At 44.9% G+C, this 23618-nt stretch overlaps 1 protein-coding gene across 2 annotated transcripts in view; it reads right to left on the reverse strand.

Annotated features, from left to right (window-relative positions):
- Window positions 1-17158: 17158 nt before the first annotated feature.
- LOC144931587 (protein Shroom3-like) overlaps window positions 17159-23618 on the reverse strand; it is a 65767-nt gene continuing 59307 nt past the window's right edge. For both annotated transcript variants that reach the window (XM_078855622.1, XM_078855621.1), the window contains exons 9-10: window positions 21413-21685; window positions 17159-20275 (exon numbers count right to left, since the gene is read on the reverse strand). In XM_078855622.1, coding sequence (XP_078711748.1) covers window positions 19880-20275; window positions 21413-21685 — 669 coding nt within the window. In that variant the 3' untranslated portion in view covers window positions 17159-19879. The remainder of the gene's footprint in view (window positions 20276-21412; window positions 21686-23618) is intronic.

Raw genomic sequence — 23618 nt, forward strand, 5'->3', positions numbered from 1 at the left:
ACTATTTACGTGATTGTAAGGTGTGCTGTGGTTATGTACTGTATTTTATTGCTGTGCTGGTGCTGTATTTGTGTACTGTGTTGGTGTGATATGATGTTCTGTGTGTGCTGTTGGAGTGGTGTGGATGGTGAGTGTGCTGTGAGTGTGTGGCGTGTTGTGTGTGTGTGTGACATGCTGCGGAGGAGAGGCTGCTCTCCTCTGTCGGGAGTTGGACCGGTACCGCCTGGCAGAGGTCGCAACTGGGTACCCGATACCCGTACCCTACCCGATATCCGGCTACCCGTACCCGGCCGGGTACGGATACCCGTTTGAGACCCTGGTGCGGCCGGGTACGGGTACGGGTAGGCCGTGAGTCACTGGTGAGTCACCGTTTGTCACTCATTTCCCAACGTCTTGTCTCTTCTCACAATTCAAGTTCCTAGAATCAACCCATCCGCGCCTGCAACATGGCTTCATCTCAGAGGTCGCAATCGGGTACCCGTACCCTACCCGATACCCGGCCGGGTACGGGTAGCCGGGTATCGGGTAGGGTACGGGTACCCGTTTGCGACCCTGGTGCGGCCGGGTACGGGTAAGGAATCAAAACCCGTTTGCGACCTCTGCCGCCTGGATCTCTGTGGCATACAGGAGGTCCGGTGGACCGGCTCTGGCTCCTGCCACCATGAGGGGTGGACAGTCTTCTACTCGGGGCAGGAGACTGCCAAACAACAGGGTGTAGCTCTTCTTCTGAACAAAAGAATGAAGGAGACGTGGGAGCGTGGCGGTAAAGTATGGGAAGCTGTAAGCCCCAGGCTACTTTGGGCTCACCTTCCCATCAACCGAAGGCGAGGAGTGGTGGTCATGGTTACTTATGCCCCCACCGAAGACGAACATCCATGGAGGAATGCAGGCAAGGCCGATGAGTCAGATGCCTTCTATGACCTCCTATCACAGGTGCTGGCTAAAGTGGCCCCTCGGGATAGTGTAATTTTGTTGGGTGACTTCAATGCCTGAATTGGTCATCATGCTGGCACCTGGTTTGGAGTGATTGGAAGGCATGGGCCAGATCAGCTTAATAGCAACGGTAGGAGGCTGCTAGATTTTTGTGCAGCCCATGGGCTTGTAATTACCAACATGCTGTTCCGGCATCGGCACATCCACACAACATCATGAATGCATGCCGGGTCCAAGCAAGAACATCTGCTGGACTACATAGTGATGGACCAGCGGATGCGAGCCCATGTCCTTGATACCAGGACCAGCCGTGGAGCTGATCTGCTCTCTGACCATCGACTAGTCATCTGTAAGATGCGCCTACCATTCTTCCACTCCGGTGGTGGGTGTACACCCAGGACCCCATTCCAACCTAAGGTGGCCTGGTCTCAGTTAGCTGATGAAAGTTGCAAGCGAAAATTTCATCATCGCTTGCGGCTGGGGTTGGCATCGTCCCCCACTCCTGATGTCGAGGGTAAATGGGCGAGGTTTAGGACTGTGACTCATGCAGCTAAAATGGCTGCTTTGGGTACGTGGTCCAGACCTCCTCAGAGACCCTGGCTGACAGAGGAGGTGTTCAGGATGGTTGAGAGAAAGTGACAGGCCCACTCGAATCGTCTACAGCATCCCACGTCAGAGAATGAGGAGGCTTACCGCAGCCTTCACTCGGATGTTCGTAGAGGCGTGAGGCGCTGCAAGGATGGGTGGGGGTCGCGGGTTGCTGAGGAGGCCCGTGATCACAAATCCCTATTTAACTCCACCAAAAAAGTAACCTGCAGCGCCACACCTATTACCATCATTAGGGGAAAAACGGTGATCCAATCTCCGACCCTCAGGAACAGGTTTGCAGATTTGCTGAGCATTTCGGTGAGGTCCTGGGGGAGGGGAAATCCCTCAGCCAGGAAAACATCGTGGCACAAAGTGGGGATGACCCTGCTGAGGCTGCGGTGCCTCAAATATTGGAAGAAGAAGTCACCCCCTATGAGTGGCTGGCTGAGGTGCCATCTGCTGAGGAAGTACTGAAGGCGATCCAGAGTCTGAGACCAGTAAAGGCACCGGGCAGAGATGATCTTCCAAGCGAAATGCTGAGGGAGGGTGGCGTTTGTGCACAGACTGCCCTACATGACATCATAACAACAGTCTGGACCACTGGACGAGTTCCGCAGGATTGGAAGGATGCCCTGGTGGTCCCCCTCTTTAAGAAGAGGGAACGCACAGACTGTTACAACTACAGGGGCATCTCACTCCTCAGTGTGCCGGGAAAGGTCCTGGCAAGGATTATTCAACATCGCCTTGCTAGGCACGCTGAGGAGAGGCTTGCAGAGCCCCAATGCGGTTTCCGGAAAGGGCGGTCCTGCACAGATGCCATATTTTCTGTCCATCTGCTACAGCAGAGGTGTATGGAATTCCAACAAGACCTATATCTCTGCTTTATTGACCTGGTTAAGGCCTATGATACCATCAGTAGGCCTGGGCTCTGGGTTGTTCTTTGTGCTTTCAGAGTCCCTGAACCTCTGCTCATGCTCATTAAGGACCTTCATGATGGTGAGCAGGCCCGGGTAAAACTACGTGGCCGAGAGTCAGAGCCATTCCCTGTACACCTTGGGGTGCGACAGGGATGTCCTCTGGCTCCAACATTATTTAACATCTTTTCGACCACGTAGTTCGTGAAGCCTTCAGTAGCTGTACCGGAGGAATTTCCATCTGGTACAGATACAATGGGAGGCTGATCGATGCCCGGCTGCGGTCAAGGGATGGCTCCCTATTGGTCAACTACATCATGTATGCCAACGACCTGGTAATTGCGGCTCATTCAGAGGAGGAGTTGGAGGCACTCCTGCTGAAACTGGAGTGTGCCACTAAGAGGTGGGGCCTTACCATCAGCCCCATGAAAACGAAGCACCTGCCTGGGTATTTTGTACCATCGGACACTCCACCCCCACAACTCCCAATCGGTGATGGGGCAGTTGTGGAGAGAGTGGAGAGTTTCCCATACCTGGGCAGTGTGCTCATGACCGACTCCGGTTTAGCAGCATAGGTCTCACTCCGAATCAGTCGAGCGGCAATATCTTTTCATCGGTTGCGTAACACTGTGTGTAAGCTACCTGGTCTGTCGCTCCGCACGAAGCTTCAGGTCTTCTTGGCCACGGTCATTCCCTCCCTTCTCTATGCTTGCGAAACGTGGACCCCCCTAATGGAACATCTTCGCCAGTTAGAAACATTTAGGCTGGCCTGCCTACGATCCATCCTGGGTTTAATGAGGCTGGATTGTGTGAGGAGCTCACAAATCCTTGAAAGATTTGGGCAAAGTCCCATCGGTGAGCTCCTCAGGCAGGCAAGGCTGCGTTGGCTGGGTCATGTAGCCCGCATGCACAGCCACCGCATGCCTAAACAGCTTTTGTTCGGCCGGATAGAGAGGGCTAAATGGGCACGGCATGGGCTAGAGAAGAAATGGAGTGACGTGGTACAGGAAGATGTGGAGCTGAGTGGACTTGCCGATGACTGGTACCAGCGGTGTCAAGATCGGCCTCAGTGGAGGAGGCTCGTGAAGGACGCTACTGGGCAGTTGGAGGCAGTCACCCTCCAACAACAACGGAGGGAGGATGAGCGACGCTCACAACAACGAGCGGAGGGCCGGGTTGCTAAAGCACAGCAAGTTGGCACAGTAGGGGGCACAGGTGGTGCATCAGCCACTCGTCTCGGTCATCTCAGTCAGTTGACCCGTGGCAACTGGGTCTGCCCCGTGACCTCCTGCCAGCGGGCGTTCGACACTTCACGTGGCCTCAAGGTGCACATGGCCTGGCACAAGCGTCGTTGTGAAATCACCGCCACTTAGTGGCGAATGGAAGTTGTTGTTATGTATGACATCATATGTGTGTGCGTGTGTTGTGTATGTGGGGGAGCGGTGGCACAGCGGTCAGCGTGCTGTGTTACGAACACGGCGACCCGAGTCATATTCTCGCCCACGACCAATAACAGTGGCAGCGAATATTTGAACCAGTCTTGAGCCTTCCGTAGGTCGACTCAGCCTTAAACGAGTACCTTGTGCGGTGTGTAAACAGCAGCACTAGGGAGACATAGGCAGTCAGTCGTGGTGCTGGGCGCCTATGTCGCTCGCTTAATTCTGATATTTGTCTTTGTGTGTGCCTTGTGTGTGTGGGTGTGATCCTTCACAGTGCACCCGTGTGTAGACTGTCACGCTTTCCAGTTCATGCAACGCGCACTCAGTGAGATGCAGCGAGCTGCCAACAACTTGAACACACAGGTAAGTCCCAACCTCCTGCTGTACAATCGCATGGCTGGGTAAACGTGTTAATGTGAGGCTGTGTGTCGATTCAAATGAATGTAAATGCTTACCCCCAGCTCTCATACTCTGATGGTGCATTGTCTTTTGGCGTCATCTGGTCCAACACCATGTGAGACTAGGCTCTAAGAAAAGCTGTCTCGGGTGTGGACCAATCAATTTCAAGGACAGTGCATACATTATCAGAGTTGTGTTTTTTGTTTGCATTCCGACCGCAGGTATTGTGGTCAATGCAAACATGACTCCTTGTAAAAAAAGGTGTCAGTTTTGGTGCCAGATAAAAGGGTAAAAAAACAATTATCATATTTTGCTACTGGCAAAGGAGGTTCCAATAGTGTCAAACTGGAGATGTCATTCTTGTTTCATATATTCATCATGATGAGCCATAATTCACTGCTGGATTTGAGCCTTCCCAAGTCACTGTCCTGTGGTGTAGAAATCCATTTAGCACCTGCATTTTTTTTTGCAGTTTTCATCCCTCCATCTTCATAAAGGGCATCCTCTAGGGCACTCCGTAAGTCTTGACCACCAGCCATCATCCCTTCTAGTGACCATGCCTTGATAAAGCACAATTTTCTAAATTAAACATTTTTAAACTAAGTTTGGTGATTTCTACGTTAACTTGAAATAATTATAAATGTACAAACAGCCTTGCTTAATATCTGTGAAGGTAGGTTTGAATATGTTTTTACTAACGTTTGAATTACTGTTATCTGTACAGCAGAATAGTGATGTTTATTCTATATAATGTTGAAATGCCCAGTGGTCTTGCTCAGTTTAGTTTAGTCCTTGGGCCAGAGCAGAAATGGAAACCATTTAACAAAACAACATTTTAATGGTACCAACCTATTTATGGCTAATAAGAGTTAATTATTTGTTATAACACCTCAGGTGGTCCAGTGGGCATTGATTCTTAAGATCATTCATTCGGGCATTTAGCCCCCCTTCTCCCACCCTTCCCTTTTTTCCCTTCTACAAGAGTATAAGAGCTTAGAAAGACACCAGAGTTGCACAGTGTATTGAATAAGTTTATTGAAACATGCGGTTTAGACAGGTTTCCATTCTACTGGAATCCAGAATGTGTTTGTGCTGGTGTAAATCTCCTTTCATCCTCTGTGTGCACCTGAATCGTCTTGTTCATAAAATACTTGAAAAAAACACCTCAGTTGGTACAGACATATGAAATATCTGGTCTGGTCTCATAGACTAATCCTGTCGATGGTGCCCTGCATGGTGTGTGTAGACGGAGGCGCTGCTCGCCGGCGTAGCAGCACGAGAGCGTTGCCGCTGTGATCTATCCCTCCCTGTGCTGGGAGAAGACACCAAGACCTGAGAGAACTCAGGACGGCCCCTGTCCCACTGCTGTATACATTTGTAGTTACCATACGCCTTCTTCCGCTTCTTTCCCTCGGCCAAGAGTATCCAATCATCCAACTCACTGTCCACTCTTCAATTCCCTTTGAGCAACCTCTTACAGATGACATCTTGAGATACAGTAAAACCACTCTCATCCATAATCATTCAACCATAGTTCCTGTTACCAGCAGAGGTTAGTGGATGTAAATTTGTACCCGTTTATTCGATACGTTTATATGAAGGATGGCAGATAAGAGCCTCTTGGTATGACGAGTTCGTTGTGACTGTGATGCTGTGGCTGTGGTTAAATATCTAAACCACAGCCACTGCCTCGTGCATAATACATGACATAGCATGGGGCATCCCCCGTGTGAATAAATAAACTCGACATCAGAAATATTTGAACCTTATGGCGGGACCCCGGGGTCCCAAATAAACGGAAGTCAAAATCATAATTAATTCATTTATTTTTGACGACTCCGTCCCACCGCGCACATAAACGCCGCGACCCACCTGGCGCGGTTCATTCTGTTGTCATGTCCTCCAAGCACAGCGAGGACGAATGCGCAGAAGAAACAAAACTTTGAAACTTTGATTAGCGCATCGTGTAGAGCTCGTCGAGAGGAATAGATTGCCGTATCGTTCACCTTCAACAACGCAGTTTATGCGAGAGCCGGGGGCTTATGGGACCCCGGGGTCCTGCCATAAGGCTCATTTTATAAAATGTAGCTATGTCACCCAAGGGTGGTCCATGTTATTTATCACGCTTTTCACTCCAGAAGATTAACCAAGCATTCCAGCTTCCATGAGATCCATTTACATCTTAGAACAGAGAAAGTCTCGACATCTACATACACAATACCATTGATTCTGGGACGGGCCCTAAGTTGTCACAGCAAGCATCTAAGTCATACATGCCACGACATTCACTGCATTTCAATGCTGGACCAATCCGAGCTAAATTGCCCACACGTGCTTTTGGAATATATATCAACAGAAATGTCTCCATATTTAAGGCACTGAATTTATAAAGAAAATCTTGGGAATTGGTAAAATTATCTGAGCTTCATAAAATAGGATTATACTTGCTTTTCATTTTCCATGTTTGATATAACTATAAAAAATGAATGGAATTGCTAAAAATTCACTTTATCAAAATAAAGTTTGTCAAGCAATAACAAAACAATTGGAGGTGCATACTGGTTAAGTTGTACCATTATGGGGCTGCCTTCATTCAGCAGTAGATTTGCAAAGATCCACATTTATCACGAAATATATCTGTATTTCAAATGTTCTATAGCGTGATACTTTCTCAATTTCTGTCAGGTAATTATTCTGTCTGCTTTGAAGAAGGAGCATTTCCCACAAACATTGGACTGTCCTTAAAGTGTGCCCCCATAAAAAATGCTTAGAGCTGCGTTTAATTTTTTTTCTATGTTCCGGTAAAATGACTCATTTTGTATTCCTGGTATTTAGAGAGAGAAGTGATTGCGTTTTGTCACTAGGGGTGGGGGGCTGGGTGGTCCGTGGAAATATTTGCATCGGCTGAGTTGTCCGCGGGCCAAAAAAGAGAAACACTGTTGTCAGGCACAGGCAGGGTGAATAGTGACAACATAGTGAGGTTGTTTATCACTTGGTGCATCCAGTGGTTGCTGATGAATCTCATCTTCCAACCGTCACACAGGAAGGCTCCAGTTTTTGCATGGAAGTCACGGAGTGGTCACGGAAATCATACATTTAAAGTTTATGACATCTTAAACATAGCTGTGGAAACATTTCATGAGGTACTTGCTTTTTTTCTTTCAAAAATGCTGTACTGCATGTGCTGCACAGACAGACGTGTGTGGGGCGTCATGAGGAGGGATGGGGCCATATGGTTATCCCCATAAGAACTGCGTCCCCGTTATATTCACATTGACTTGAAATGTAAAAAATACTCAAATTGGTAACTTTATGTATTTTAAAAAGTTTACAAACTTTCTTTTTAGGATTTTAACTTAAATACATATTGATATTTATCATACAAGACACGTTTTCAGATGGGGCACCATCCCATGTTATTCTGTGACCTTTCTGTGAATAGTTTTTTTCTCCTACATGTCAGTCTTGAATTTTACTAAAATAACCGAACCAAAATCAGAGCCTTATTACTCCTGTCAACTCATCAGCACCACCTCTATGATAACCGCCGCGTTAAGTTTGAATGGAGCATGTTATGCTTTCAACGACGTCTCTAGAAACGTGAGTGTGGCAGTCTCAGTACCGTAGGTGTTTGCTTAATACTAAGCTTGTGTTCAGTCCCCTTAACAAAATATTTTTAAAGTGTAATTAGACTGTGGTAAATGTAATCCAATTGCTATGTTATTTAAATATGTAATCATAAGGAACTGGGCATATAGTTATATTTAAGTGATGAAACATTCCAAACATTTATGAAAAATACGTTGCATGTTTAGTGTGGTTTATTGAATTCTAATACTGTTTTCAGACTTCTTAGAGAGTTGTTGGGAAACATGTTGAGTTTATTTTATAGACAGCACACCATTTCAATCACTTTCTACGCAGGTGAACGGCAGTGCAGTGCCTCTCCTCCATCACCCCCATATCCGAATGCCGTTACCTTTGGAGACCAGCAGATCCATAGTTCTATATAAAAAAAAAATACAGTAAATCTCCTATACATATCTGTCCCTGCACATCAAGAATAAAAGTATCTTTTTCCTGTCAACTGCAAGACTTACTGGGAGTGAAACACAAGCAAATTTTGAGCTGGTTTTGATGCAAGGTCTCATCAGCAAAGTCCGGCTTGAAACTATGCTAGTTGAATTCTAGTGAAATCAGTTATATTCAAACCTCAACAAGTCACACATTAAATGGATAGCAGTTGAAAACCAATGATGATTGTGGTATTTTGACCTGAGGAAAGTTCACGTGCTGCAAAACAGGCTAATCTCTCACAATACAAAGATCGCTGCCCCAGCCTCTGTGGTTGGACCATCTTTAGCTCCACCCATCTACCTTGATGCACACATCTCAGGCCTATATAAGACTTTGTCTCAGCAGCTTTCTCTCTCTCTCTCTCACCTGGAGACGATTGCTTGTGTTGCGATCGAAATGTGATGTTTAATTCTTTTTTTTTCTACGTGGCTTTACCGAAAGACCCAAAGAATAGAATGGGAAGAAATTGGCTTGCCCAGAGAAAACCCACACAATTTTTGAAGATGTCGTATCATACATAGCACATTTGCCATAATATGGAGTCTTACCACTCTTCAAATAGTTATTAAATACATATATTGACCACTATCATATTCAGCAGGAGAGAAAATACTCCCATGCGAGGCTCCTGCAGAAGAGACATTTGCTCATAGAAATTATGGCATGCAATGGATACTCTAGTTGATTTGCAGATGTTGGTTTGCCTGTCCTTGATGTACCATTTTCACTTTTTTTTGCTTTATAGACAACTAGGGCAGGTGTTGTTAGCGACCACATATTACGGACAACACAACACAAGAGGTGGTGTGGCCAAGACTACACACTGCCGCCTTCGTCCCTCCAATACGCTGCTGCCAAACGTATCTGCGTTTTAGACAGAGGTGCCCAAGAGGATCCCAGGGCAGGCTCGCATCTGAATTTCTGCAGGCGTTTTATATATTCAGAATTTGAATCCGGATTGTGGGGCTCTGGTGCCTAAAGTTCCACATACACACACATGCAAATTTAGTCATTTGTAAACAATTTTATCTATAAATATGAAAGGGAAACTTGTGAATATGTGTGTCTGTTCGAAATGTTTAGCGTACTTCCTGACATGCAACATACTTGAAATTTGTCATGTGGGTAGCTTCCAGACTGTACACAATGCAAAAAGTATAAAAATAGACTTGTATTTGGGGGGGGGGGGGGGGCGCAATAATGGATATATTTTGCACGGCAAGTGAGCGGTGACGTCACATCTGTGATATCACCCGCATGCGGCAGCGTTACGCAGTGTGCCTGCTGACGTAACGCATCCCCCCCACCCTACGCGTAGGCCGTGTATTAATCCAAGACAAGAATCCAAGTCTCGGGGGAAGCCGGGTAGTAAAGCTAGTCTACCATACACTGAAGATGGCATTTTAAGAAAATGTGGCAACTTCACGATGTTTAAATGGGCCCATTATATCTATTTACATCAACAACGATTTGTTTCCCTGAGCATCTCTCCCCTCTCCCAATCACGTGGTGAAAATTGCTGTCCTACTTTTACAGCTGAAGATGATCCCACATTGTGCTGTTTGTATTATTGAGCTGTTAATAAACCTAATGTAGCATTTGGTTATGTCTGCATGTTGTGATAAATATTGTTACTGTAATACCATAATAACAAATGTAATTATCTCTGTTTTAATATAAAAATGTTAGTCTCAACCCACATCGGCACCGTGTGTACTGTGAATTATTGACAAAACATGCAAACACATGAATCTGGAGCCAAGTTATAAAATATGCGCACGTCAAAACAACGTGAAATTAATTTTTGCTCAACAGTAGGGTGTGATTAATTTCCCCATGTACATTTATTTAATCAGATATTGGATATTAAATTATGCAAACACCATGAACAAAATACCTTGCTCCATGCCTCCATTCCCCAATATTTTTCCAAATCTCAGCACAAAGTTGAGAGCATCTTATCATTGCTCTAAGCTCGCCCTAAACATTTCGTTATTTATGCATGCGTGGACAAGATGACTGATGCTGAATATTGGGATAATGTCCACAGCAATAATATTTCGTTTTCTGTCATGTCAATCATGCAAATTGCATCTCACTACAAACGGGTTGTAAGCAGTAGCTAACAACCCAAAACACCTGGAGATGATACCAATGTTGATTGTAATGATGATGGTAATAATTTCCGTGTTCATGTTAACAAGGGCTGTATAAACTCGGCACTGACGGCGCTGTAAATGCACGTGCAATGTACCTCTCGTAACGACGCGACTCAGAGTGGTTAACCTTATTCATGTGTTTGAGCCATTGCACCTAGGTTAGTGAATAAAAGTGACAGTTTACACAAGTTTTAGAATGCACGTTCATCCATTACATCTCGGTATGTATGGTCAACTTATTTCGCACTGTACGTAGCCAACCGTGCTAGTCGAAGGTGCGGAGGAAAGACAAAAAACTAAACAAAAAAACAGTTCCAAAGAAATAAGTTTTCAATCTAGATTTCAAAGTGCATAGCTCCAGTGGCTTCCTAATATCGGAAGAAAGAGCGTTACAAACGGCCGCAGAAGCATATCTGAAAGCGGGCAATGCAGCGACCGTCTTTGTTCGATGGCTATCCAAAAGCCGCTGCTGTGAGGATGACCAGAGTTCGCATGATGGTTTATGCTCCTTGATGAGATCAGAAAGGTATTGTGGTTCATATGTCGCAAGAACTTTGTGTGTAATGAGTGTGACCTTATAATGCATTCGTTGGACAACTGGACACCAATGCAGCCCAGCGAGCACTGGATGGACATGCAGTACCTGACATGACACGTATCAAATACATTTGTATACGCTGCATCTTGTTAAGGTTTTTGCCAGACATCCCGTATAGTAGTGAGTTGCAATAATCAAGCCTTGTCGATACTATGCTACACGCTACCACATTGGCTATGCCACGACTCAATAGTGGTCGAATGTGTCCTAGAGCCCTAATATGAAAATTTCAGGACCTGACTATATTTTGCAGGTGGTGATATAACGACATATTCCGGTTGAGTATGGTTCCGAGGTTCTTTAGATGAGTAAAAAACTGAATCCCGGAGTCTGTGACCGCCACACCTGATCCTCCCACAAATGTTTTCACCTGAGCCCTAGTGTCAACAAGCAGAACCTTCGATTTTCCTGAATTAAGCAGCATTTCGTTCAATGCAAACCACACAAGCACCACTCGCGTGCAATCTTCGAGGTTACGGAGGCTCTCCATATCTAACTTTGACTTCATTGCAGTGTAAAATTCTGTATGGATTTTTTTTCTCCAAAAATATTTTATTAAAAAACAATTCAGGTATACATAGAGGATATGAAAGGGGTTTGGCACCAGCACAAACACATTACGGATTACAGTGCAATGGAAACCTATCTAAACCACATGTTTCAATAAACTGTTTCAATAAATTATACATCCCTGGTGTTTCTAAGCTCTGATACCCCTGTACGAAAAAAATGGAGGGGAGGGGGAAGGGGGTGGGAGTGTCTAAATGCCCTAATGAATGCGCTTAAGAATCAATGCCAACTGCAGGTGAGGTAGTGACGGGGTTCCATGTGCAATGACAGGGGGACACCTGTCGGCCTGGAGTGGTAATTACGGACATGGCTGCATTACATAATGCCTTATTATAAGGGGGGCGTATCTGGGTCCTGTAGAAGTGGTGGAAGTCAAACGGACACAGTGCGTGCACCTACGAGTTGGCTGTCGCCGTTGGTTTGTTCCTCCGTCGCGGTTTAAGCCTTATATTCCTCCTTAGACTAACACCTCATCTCCAAATTGTGTACGGCCGGTGTCAGTTGTGTCCGACGAACCGGTGGAGACGCCAATGGAGAGCATGCGTTAGGAGGACTGTATTGTGCCGCCCACAGCTTCAGAACCCCTAACCGACGGGGCCTGTGATCCCGCCGAACGCGCGTAGTCGCTGACCGAGATGGAAGCCGCGATACCTGTGAAGCTGGGAGTGAAACCACCTTTTTTGGGTTTCCAGGAGGAGCCCACATCTTCTGTCAAGGATGTGAAGATTGTCCCCATGGGCGGACCCGGCTTTGAGGACTCGGTCCAAATGTTTAAAATTTCGATAACACCGTTGGTTGCGTGTGTATGTGGGAATTGGGGGGGGGGGGGGGGGTTGCGCTCGCGTGTTTTATAGAAGACAATTTTTTTTTATTCTCCTCTTTCCCCTCTCTGTTCCTATTGTTGTTCTCTTACCTCCCTAGGTTGCTGGTTGAATCCTTCCCTTTTATTACAGATCGTTCTGCCCTATTCACAGAGAAATTTTGTTATATTTGTTCCACTTCTGGCGGAACTTTTTCTGCATCACGTGTGTTTTGGTTATTATTATTAACCGGGACGGCTATCTTTTAACCACGGGGGGGGGGGTGATGTAATGACAGGGTGGCACCTGTCGGCCTGGAGTGGTAATTACGGTCATGGCTTCATTACATAATGCCTTATTATAAGGAGGGCATATCTGGGGTGAAGGTGAAAGGCGGAGTCAGTCGACAAATAAGTTAAAGTTACATATTCTCAGGTTTTTTCGGTAAAGTCACGTAGGTAAAAAACATTAAAATTAATGAAAGTAAAATAAAACAAAACAAAATAAAATTCACTGAATTTTATTTTGTTTTGTTTTATTTTACTTTCATTAATTTTAATGTTTTTTACCTACGTGACTTTACCGAAAAAACCTGAGAATATGAATCATTGCAGTCACGAAAGCTTCAAATCTAGAAGTTAAAGTTACCCCAATGGGTTCTCCCTTATCTCCAGTTGTAGCCAATGTTATCATGGAAAAATTTGAGACAGATGTCGCTGCCCACCACTTACATTAACTTTACCTTTAGAAGCTAACCCCCTCTTCCTGATGACGAATGCTTGTGTTGCGATCAAAACGTCGTAGTTTTGTTATTTTTGTTATTTTCTTTGAATCTATCTCCGTTACGTCACCGAAAGACCCAAAGAATAAGAATTCCTGCAGTCACGAAAGCTTTAAGTCAAGATTTTACACATTTATAGATGAGGATCAATCTGTGCCACCTCGTGACGTTGCTTTTCATTGTCGAGTGTTTTTGAAGATTTTCTTTTATATTAAAAGCTACATATCAATGTGCTCATAGAATAAATTTACCAATCATTTATGTCTTCACAGTTGCATACTAAATGCTCCTACGACATGGATAACTGAAATAAATCGTAGGTCGAGAGTGAGCAACGGCAGTAGCAGTCGTTATAATTTTCAAAGGTTAATTATTGAAAAAGGTCATAACTAAAGTGTTCGAAAGTATAATCTCTCTCAACAGAATCGATACCGACGCGAGCACGGAGGAGACAATCCTCAACCATCTACGTGGCAAGGACCCCAACGACGGACACATCATCTGTGTCAGAGGCACGTTTGTCTTCCGCGGTCACCAGTGCAGTTGTTTCGATTTTGGAGAGTGAGTGGGACAGGAATTGTGCCATCCGGTATAGTAATAACAGTAGTAATAACAACAATAGTAAAATGATATATTACGTAGGCCACTCTGGAATTCACCTGATGCTGGTTTTAAATCACCAGCAAAACGTCGTACGGAAATTGTAAATGTTGTGAATTTGCTCTCCAACACACCGGTGTGTTAAAGTAGTCACTAATTGGCACGTTTTGTTTACGTGGCGACTCTAATTAGCTGTGCAGGTGGTATTGGCTTCACCACACCCAAAAAACTGTACAATATTATGAATTTTAACAGATTGTTGGAGCAAATGCTTTTAGCGAGCACCTATGAAGCCAACACGGCACATGAGGGGGCGGGTGGCCAACACCAAGCTCAGCCGCCTTTGTCTCCCCATTACTGATATTTACACACCACACCAGGTACTAATGTAAGGCCGAGTCGAACTAAGGGAGGCCTGGGACTTAAAAGCACACACACACAGCAGGGGTAATATTCACATAGAAACCCATCGACTCACATAGACATCCGTTAGCAGCAGGCACTAAGTGAATTATTACACTGCAGGACCGTGAGATTGATATTCATTTTGGAGTCCTTCATCCGACAGTTGATTAATCATAGCAGATCATAACAATGATTAATAATTATCAGCGGTATATGACGTTATAGGACACACACTGGTATTGTATTTTGGGGGGCTTTGCTGTACCTCGTCCGAGCAAATATTTATTGAACATTCTCTAACTGTGGTGAGTTCTCCAATCATTGCACGTTTACAATGTAGGACACATGCTGCCAGTTACGCAAGAGGCGCCGTAAACTCACAACAGCGACCCACAGATCCACAATGTTGCACCTCACCAATTCTCCAACGACACCACATGATGATCTGCACCACGGCCATCATCGCCAACACCCCGCACATCGGCAGTGACCTGTTGGGTCACGTCTGGTGTTGTGCAGCAGCATCGGAGTCAGGCAGCTGACATCGTCGTCCTTGTAGTCCACCACATTTCCGTTGTGACAGGAGCTCAGCACAGCGAAGCCCATGATGCTTTCCAGCAGTGGCATCTTCATGTGAGCGTTGCCGATGTGGAGCCAGTCCGAGTGTGAGCTTCGCGTGCGAGCGCTGAACACTCAGCGCTTGGCCTGTTGTGACGTCAGGCCTGCTGTGGCTCCCGTTATGGTGACGTCACGTCTGAGAGCATTTCTTGTTTAATAATTTGAACTACGTGACATCTGCGTATGCTTACCATTACAAACATGCGTTTATTTAACATTGGATTCTAATGCAATTAGATCGTTTAATTTTAGTGTCACATGAAACGTGAACCAATGTTTCTTGTTTCTTTGTTTATAAATAATTTTTGCAGAGATTCCAAAATGGGCAGGAACCACGACTTCAATGCAACTCAAAGGCAAAGTCATTTCTCACTCATGAGCATTGAGGAATTAGAGGTCATCTGCTGTGTATAACCCTGAACCAGTAGTGGAAATTCCACATTACTCTAGCAAGGGAGATTCTTCCCATAGGACAACCACTGTTTAGTTCCCCATGAAGTAGTAGCCATTTTATTGGCACTGAATGGATGAATTCTTTATTTGGCTGTCAGGTGGATGAGAGTACGACAGACAGGGTGAACTCAATCGGTAGCGACACGGGAGACGGTGACTCGGATTAAGATAGTTATGTTGCAAGTGTTAAGTATTTAGTGAATACTTTTTAGTGACAGTAAACCAACATTTGCCAGAATTGGCAAATTTCCTAATGAAGCTGGTTGTAATCCCCAGCGAAACGTCGTACTCAAATTGAAAATGTTGTGGGTTTACTCTACAACACACCCGTGTGCTCAAGTAGCCACTAACTGGCACGTTTTGTTTACGTGACAACCCTAACTAATTGGCTGTGTAGGGTGGTAGTGGGTTCTTGACACATTTATATTTATGCGATCTAACCCAAAAAGCCTTTATTACGAATACTTTAGATGTCTTACTTTGGAAGAGCGCTCATTCCGTTGTTTGGCTCCCAAGTTGTGCAATGACCTCACAAATGACATCGGAGAAGCTGGTAGTTTTTTCACATTTAAAAGGCTGCTGAAGACCCATCTCCTTGGTCTAATATAATTCTGTGGGGTGATCTGGTCTGACAACTTGACATTAGTCATTGATGGTAATTTTGTGCATTGAACTCGGTTCATACTCCAGGTTTGCTGGTTTCTAGTCTCAAACTATAAACTAAACTATTCTTTATTTTACGAGGTAAGGAAGGCCCACCAAGCTATATAGCTCTTTGTAAGAAGCGACCTGGCCACAAATGATAGTTCTATGAAGTGGCTTATCATGTGGAAATATATAGCAGCCAAATACTCTAAACTCATGTTTCTAAATGAGGGAAAAACTGGAAGACCCGGAGAAATATCCACACAACCACAGGGAGAATATGCAAACTCCAAATACACAGGTGTCCGGGTCTGGATCGAAACCACAACATCATGTATACCAGGCAATGTAGTTAACATCTCGCCACCGTTTTTGTGGGCTCGTGGTCTGGGCTTATTGGGTTGCTAATTCAAGTTTGTGCTTCCGTAGTCCAGGTTATGGGTTCATAGTCCGAATATTAGGATTCTTAGTCCGGTATCTGCATGTATAGTGTCCATGGTGCAGTGTGCTGGTCGACATCTCATTCAAGTGGAGTGTACTATGAACACCATCAAATAAGGAAGATGTTGTGGTTTTTAATCAGACCAAATATGTATTTTATAATCTATTTTATATATATCTTTGAACTTCGCATTATTTTTTATTATTTTGTGTATCTAAAATTTGTATTATGTAATGTTAAGTTTACATGTAAGTGCTGTAACAATTCTATTGTGAAGGGCGCTATATTAAATCAAATTTGGTTGATTGATCCTAAACTCTTTGTGCCTTACAAAAACACATGAAAATAGTGTACTTTATGACAGAAAGCTCTAGTCATCAATATACATCCACTTGAAAGACAATAGATTTGTAAAATGGCTTGGGTTCTATAAGAAATGTTTAATATATCACGTGATGAACCAATATCTCCCTGAATTTCACCGAGTGAAATAACTCTAAACTGCACCGGATTGCTTGGATTCAAATAGACCCAGATTGTGTACCTGTGCCGAGTACCAATTTTCCAGACTCTTTCCCAATTTAAGGATTGTTGAAAATGAGAGTTGGGTGTCTTTGTACACCCATGCTGGTACTCGCTATTGAAACAAGTCAGTTTTTAATGCAACAGTTTGAGATATGCAGTGAAACACATCTGACACTTACAAACTCATGTTGCAATGGATTGTGGATAAAGATAAAGCCCAGCCATGCGTGACCATTAAGGGCCTGATTTAAGGCCATTTATTTGTTAAACTCATTTAAATGCGAAATTATAATCATAATGGTTGAAATTACGATCAATAATTAAACAAATACATTATGTACACATTTTTTATTATTTCGACATTATGTAAATGTGTCAATACGGCAAATGTTGCATTAGGCTACTGGACCAATATCTTTGAGAACGTTTTCCAGCCCTGAGTTCACCGGGAGTAAAATTCCTGAGCTGGAACGACATGCGCAGCACAGGGAACTATTTCTGTGAAATACATTGTGCTCGAGGCTTGCTCAGATTTAAGAGCTGTGCTGCCGGACGGCAAACATGGCCCGAGATGTCCACGTGCATTCGTCGCTCAGCAGATGGGAGCCAGTCCCGGGGCAGGATTTCCATTGAGACATTGTCCCGACTTGAGAAAGGTCTCGGTCTGTACGCGCGTTGTGTGTGTCTAATATTGTAGAGTAATTTCGCAAACTGTTATCCTATTCATCAGCATGGAATATATGTCCATATATATATGCACACAGTATACACGTATGTATCATGCATATATGCACACTACATAAGTAGCAGTACATAGAAATATGCATAAATACATAAAACATGGAAAGTTTAACGCATATTTCTTGCAACAAACGGTTCGCCAGACACCCCGATAACCCTGTCTACAAAGTTCCAATGAACTCAAAGAGAGAAATGTATTTAGGGACCTGCCGCCCACCCTGTACGTTGTACAAAATTTTAACTCCTAGCGTGCGAGTGACTACTGGCATCTGCAAGCACACATGCACACAACGGGTTCCTCATTCCTTGGAACCTGGCCACAATAGCAGGAAGCCTCGAGCCAATGCGGCAGAGTTGGGGCCAGATGCTTGAGCGGAATTTGCCCTGCGAGGCAAAAAGATATTGCTCGCTCTGCGCCCTGTTGCTGTGGAAGGGTGTGCCTCTCAGTGTGAAATGATTCCTCAATCAAAATGGAATCCTACACTCACATTACAAGCATAACATTTCACGTGTAAGAACTATTTATGATATAAATCGTGTATGCCTTGAAGGTAATGGAATGAACACGACAGAACAAGATAACAACCAAATTAAGCAGAAAAGGCATTCCTGAAAAGAATTGTGATCCAAAATTGTGATATTTAAATGAATCACGTCGTGAAGAGGGGTAGGTGAAGCATGCTTCATGGACAATTCCACATCTCCCTGGACAGGCCCAGCCACTGCGTAGCCCTCGGACTGAACCATTTATCAAAGCCGAGCTGCTGGAATGGGTTCTACAATTGGCAGAATATGTTTAGATGATTATTTGGGAATGTAATAACTCATTTCCACAAAAAACAGCTGACATACTGATGACCTTATGGAATTCCCTAATGTGTTAAATGTTCCCCAAAATATATGTATACAGTTCTGTAATTTGGCATGGAAAAGCTTTAAAATGCCAAAGCTTTGAAGATGGAAAAGTGTGAGTTACATCACCAGGCAAGGCCATTATCTGTGGGGCAGTTTTCTTTGACAATGAAGTGCTGCGAGGTAAGTTTGTTTGGCCAATGTATTTACTTTTTGCTGGGGATATGCATTTTTGATAAACAGGGGTTCCAAATATGGAACAATTCTCAGTTCTTTAACCAATGCCACACGCACATTCATTAAAAAAAAAAAAGACAAAACAAACCACTAATAGCAGATTGAAGTCAGTGTTTTGTCGCCAGGGAGTAGATTTTTAAGTTAAAACATTGAAACAGAATAACTAATAGACGTAATAAATATTAACTTAAAAAAATTATTCCATCATTCTTGATAGAAGTGATATCCTAAAGCACGTTTCATGCCCGTGCGCTTGGCTTTTCCGATCGGACTTGCGATCGAGAGATTATCATCTCATCACGTGAGCGTTTACTTTCCACATGGTGGATTATTTAAATAATAATCGCCGGTATTAATTAACAATGTGTGGCAACTACAAGTGTCCACCTCCTGCAAATATTGAAAGTCTCATGCATCTATCAATGACATAAATCCATTATAAGGCAAACTTCACTGAATTTCAGGAATCTTTTTACGAGGGACCCTGCTTGGGAAGGATGGTCAATATGTATGAGTTAACTTTTCAGACTGGCAAATACCAATACACAGATAAACCCCATGTATTCAATGGCATGACACTTCAAAGTCGTATAGGCCAGCAGCCCACCTGATGTGCCTTCACCTAGTGACTACCGCTGTCCGCATGTTGGTTGGTTCCAGAGCACGCTGAAGTTTTCCTGATCCACCGACCCCAAATGTAAAGAGTTTGCCATGATACCTGTCAATAACATTAGCTCAGTGGTCCTGGTGAACAACAATATATTTTACACTAATGCAGTTCTAGAAAGTGATGATCTGCTGCAGGGAGCAGGTCATTGTGTTCGCCAACCACAACCATTTGCTTCCTGAAGTTGTAATATCGTAGCTTTAAAAAAATATTTACAAATCTTCAAAGATTACACTTTTTAGGAAAGAAGATAACAACATTATACCCAAAACTGGAAGGCATTAGCTTGGTGGCGCAAGGAATAAGATTTATAGGATTTAAATAAAGAGTGCTGATGGTTGTACAATCACAAACTGTGCAAAATGCTTTTGAACAAACTTATTATTACTAAAAGACACAATTTTTGGTGGACTCGCAGTAAAACACGACACGAATCTCACAGCGCAGTGGGAGTGGCAGAAGCAGCCGGTGCAAAAGAGTCTGGCAACGGCAAGGCCTGCGAGGTCTGCAAAGCCGGCACATACGGAGCGGCACCGAGCTCACCGTCCGTAACCTCTATGCCGCCCACTCGTGCGACTTGCCAAGGCAGGCTCTCGCGCACAGCGCGGGCCTGCTGCTCGCGCAGACGCACACTCTCCTCCAGTCGCTTGTGAGCGATGAGCAGCGCCGGCTTGAGGCGCGTCAGGTAACAGTAGTCGCTCATCTCCCGGTCGTCCAAGCGGCTTGCCAGCACGGCCGCCATGGAGCATTCTCGCCGCTTGAGCGCTTGCTGCAGATCCCGAGCGTCCTCGCGCTTCACGCGCAGATCTTGTGCTTTGATCTCCAGCGACCGCTGCTCAGTGTAGATGAAGGATCACGTGAAACAAGACGGTTACAAGACGAGGCCCAACATTTAACAAACAAATGTCAAGGATCACTTGATTTTCATATGTACAGCACCAAAATACCAGTGCTACTTTTAAATCAATCTACCAATGAAAACTTGAGCTGCACCTCAATTAATGTGGTGCAAAACAAGCATTGAGGGAGGCTCGCCACAATTTTCAAAAAAGGAAACAGATATAAGATGTAACGTCCTGGGCATTGTCCCTTACTCATGAATAAAGATGCCAGGAGAGAGATGGGAGATAAATAAGAGACAGATCACTCTTGCCTCTATTTATGTGCTATAAAGAAGGGCCATTACTCAAAAAGTAGATTATTTTATTCTTTCCTTTTCAAGCCACACGGTGTTATTGACGAATGTGTTGAGCTCTTTGTTGTCTGTGCACCACTGCCAGCACAGTGTCACCATATCATTAGGTCATACAACAGCTACACGCTCTCATGCAATAACAGGCATGCCCATCAAGCGCATATACGATAATTTGTTTTTAAATACTTCACAGCCAGACAATCTCCGATTGATAAAAGTGCAGCACATGTCCAAAGCCATGAGTATCATTCAAACATGACTTGCGAAGACTGAAATACACATCTCCAAACACCTAAAGGGTAATATTGCCTCGGTATTGCCTCCATGTTTTGGAGTGCGTAAGGCACTTACAAGCCCGTTAAATATTGCTACGTAAAACAAAGCAATTACAACAGTGTTGAACGCATTTCACTTCTGCCGCGTTGTAACAGTCAACACACAATCTCGACGCTGCCTGTTCGATCTTACGGCAAGGTGTTTGAAAGAATGATGCACATTTCTTCAATCCCCCCCCACTGCATCTGTCCACCCAGAAGCATAAACGGGTTCAACCAGAGTCAGTCGCCAGGTCACGTGTGGTGTGGTCAAGTGTGGATAATCCCACTCTATCAAAGACATCTGGCCAGTGTGAAAGAGTAGGCCAAAATACCCTCTAGAGGGACTCCTTCTTCCAGTGGTGGCGCGAACCGATAATTACGGAGCTGCGCCTTCAGCTCTTACCGCAAAGCGATGGCGACCAACCGTGGCACATATCGTGATATGTTTCCTACTCACCCTGCACTCAGGGTTCCCGTCAGACCCGAGTTCCTCCAGGGCGCTCTGGGTGCGCGCAAGTCTCCCGCATATGGACAGCAGCAGGGACACCAGCGTGTCCATGTCAGACATGAGCTGGGTGAACTTGTCCACTTCGCTCGGCCGGCAGCGCTGCTGGACGGCCGCCTCGACGGCACGGGTGAGGGAGCGTGCGCTGCCCACTCGCTCTGCCAGCTGCGCCCGCTCGATTTTCAGGCGCTCGAGCTGCCGCTCCACACAGCGCAGCAGCTCCTCCTGTAGCCACACACACACGCACACACACACACGCACACACACACACGCACACACACACACGCACGCACACACACGCACACACGCACACACACGCACACACGCACACGCACGCACACACGCACACGCACGCACACACACGCACACACACGCACGCACGGGAGATTGCTGTCACTTCACAAGATGTTGGAGGGCACATACAGGTGCTTAATTTCATCTGGAACAGTCCCGAGCAGTCCAATGCAGAAATTATTTTGGCACACTCCATCCATCTTGCCTTATTTTTTTTAAAATGTATGCAGTATCATATGATTATAGTAATATAGGCTACAGTAATATGTTATTAATACAGATAGGCATACCCTGTGCTCCTGTGGTAGTGCCTTTTGCCGATAACCATTACTTCAAGTCAGCCTAGCAGCATGATCGAAAATATCGCGTGAGAAATTAAGCCCGAGGCATATCGACGTATTGTGCCGGCATGGTGTCACGGGAGGTAAAATGGACTTGCAATCCAGAGATTGCCGCTTTGATCTATCGGCATGGCATTTGAAACGATGGGCAAGTTTCTTAACTCACCCTGCGTCTGTTCACCCAACAGTTAGTCGATTGGCAGGTTGCACGTCGTGGGGTAAAGTGTGGCTACTCACACCTGTTCCAAGACAGCCTCGCTAACATGGAAGGGTCGGCCAAAATAACCTCGACAGATGCGTTCCGGTAATCCCTCGAGAGGAGGCCTTTTCAGCAGTGGCGTGAGCGAGAAATTGCAGGGCTGCACCTGTATGTTAACCTTGTACACCCAAACATGGGCATGTAAAGGGCGTGCTGCTGCAGACTAACCATACCATTCTTATTGGGGAGAAGGGCCACGGCATTTCAGCCCATGACCAAATCACACGGAATGCGCCCGATCCCATCAGACCTCAGAAGCAAAGTGGGATTGAGCCTGGAAAATGCTCGTGTGGGTGACCACCATACATTAAACTGGTGCGGTAGGCAATGTGGACAGTAGAGGGCAGTGCAGAAGAAATCATGTCAAATAACCCAACTGCCTGCATGGCGTAGCGTTTTAGGAAAGATAATTAAATAATGCCAATTATTTACCGACTTCAGCCCCGCTGAGTCTGAAAATTCTGTTGAACTAAAAACTAAAACATTTTTATTTCACCAGGTAAGGCCCACTGAGCTATACAGCTACTTTTCAAAAGCTACCTGGCCACAAATGCTAGCTCAACGAAGTGGCTTATCATGTGGAAATGTATAGCAGTCCCCAAATCATCTTAAGTGTTGTCACTTTATTACCCAGGGCTCACGAGGCACCTTCATTGTGACACACTCGACCGTCATGTCGTGTTTAAGGACCCAATCATCATGGAAAACATGTACATAATATTATAGATAAAAGGGAAATTTGTTCGAAATGTTAAGCATACTTCCCAACATGCAACAAACTTCAAATTAGGCATGTGGTTAGCTTCCAGACTGTACACAATGCAAAAAGTATAAAAATTTATTTTTGTATTTTGGGGGGGGGGCGCAATATTGCATATATTTTGTACGGCAAGTGAGCGGTGACGTCACATCTGTGATGTCACCCGCATGCGGCAGCGTCACGCAGTGTGCCTGCTGACATCACGCATCCCACCCTCCGCGTAGGCCGTGTATTAATCCAAGACAAGAATCCAAGTCTCGGGCGAAGCTGGGTAGTAAAGCTAGTATATAATTGACAGGGTGTTTCAAAACACAACTGACGTGCTTGCGTTTGGAGATGGAATTCCTTTCCAGCTCAGACCCCGCCTGCTTTCCCTTCGCCACATAAATAACCTCTTGTTGTAACAGCTATCTCGCTGGTTCAGCAGTTCCACTGCTGGATTCTTTTTTACGCCTGAGGACGTCCGCTTGTGTTACGATCGAAACGTCGTGATTTTTTTTTCTA

This window comes from Lampetra fluviatilis, chromosome 4, assembly GCF_964198595.1.
Source record: "Lampetra fluviatilis chromosome 4, kcLamFluv1.1, whole genome shotgun sequence".
Lineage (NCBI taxonomy): Eukaryota > Metazoa > Chordata > Hyperoartia > Petromyzontiformes > Petromyzontidae > Lampetra > Lampetra fluviatilis.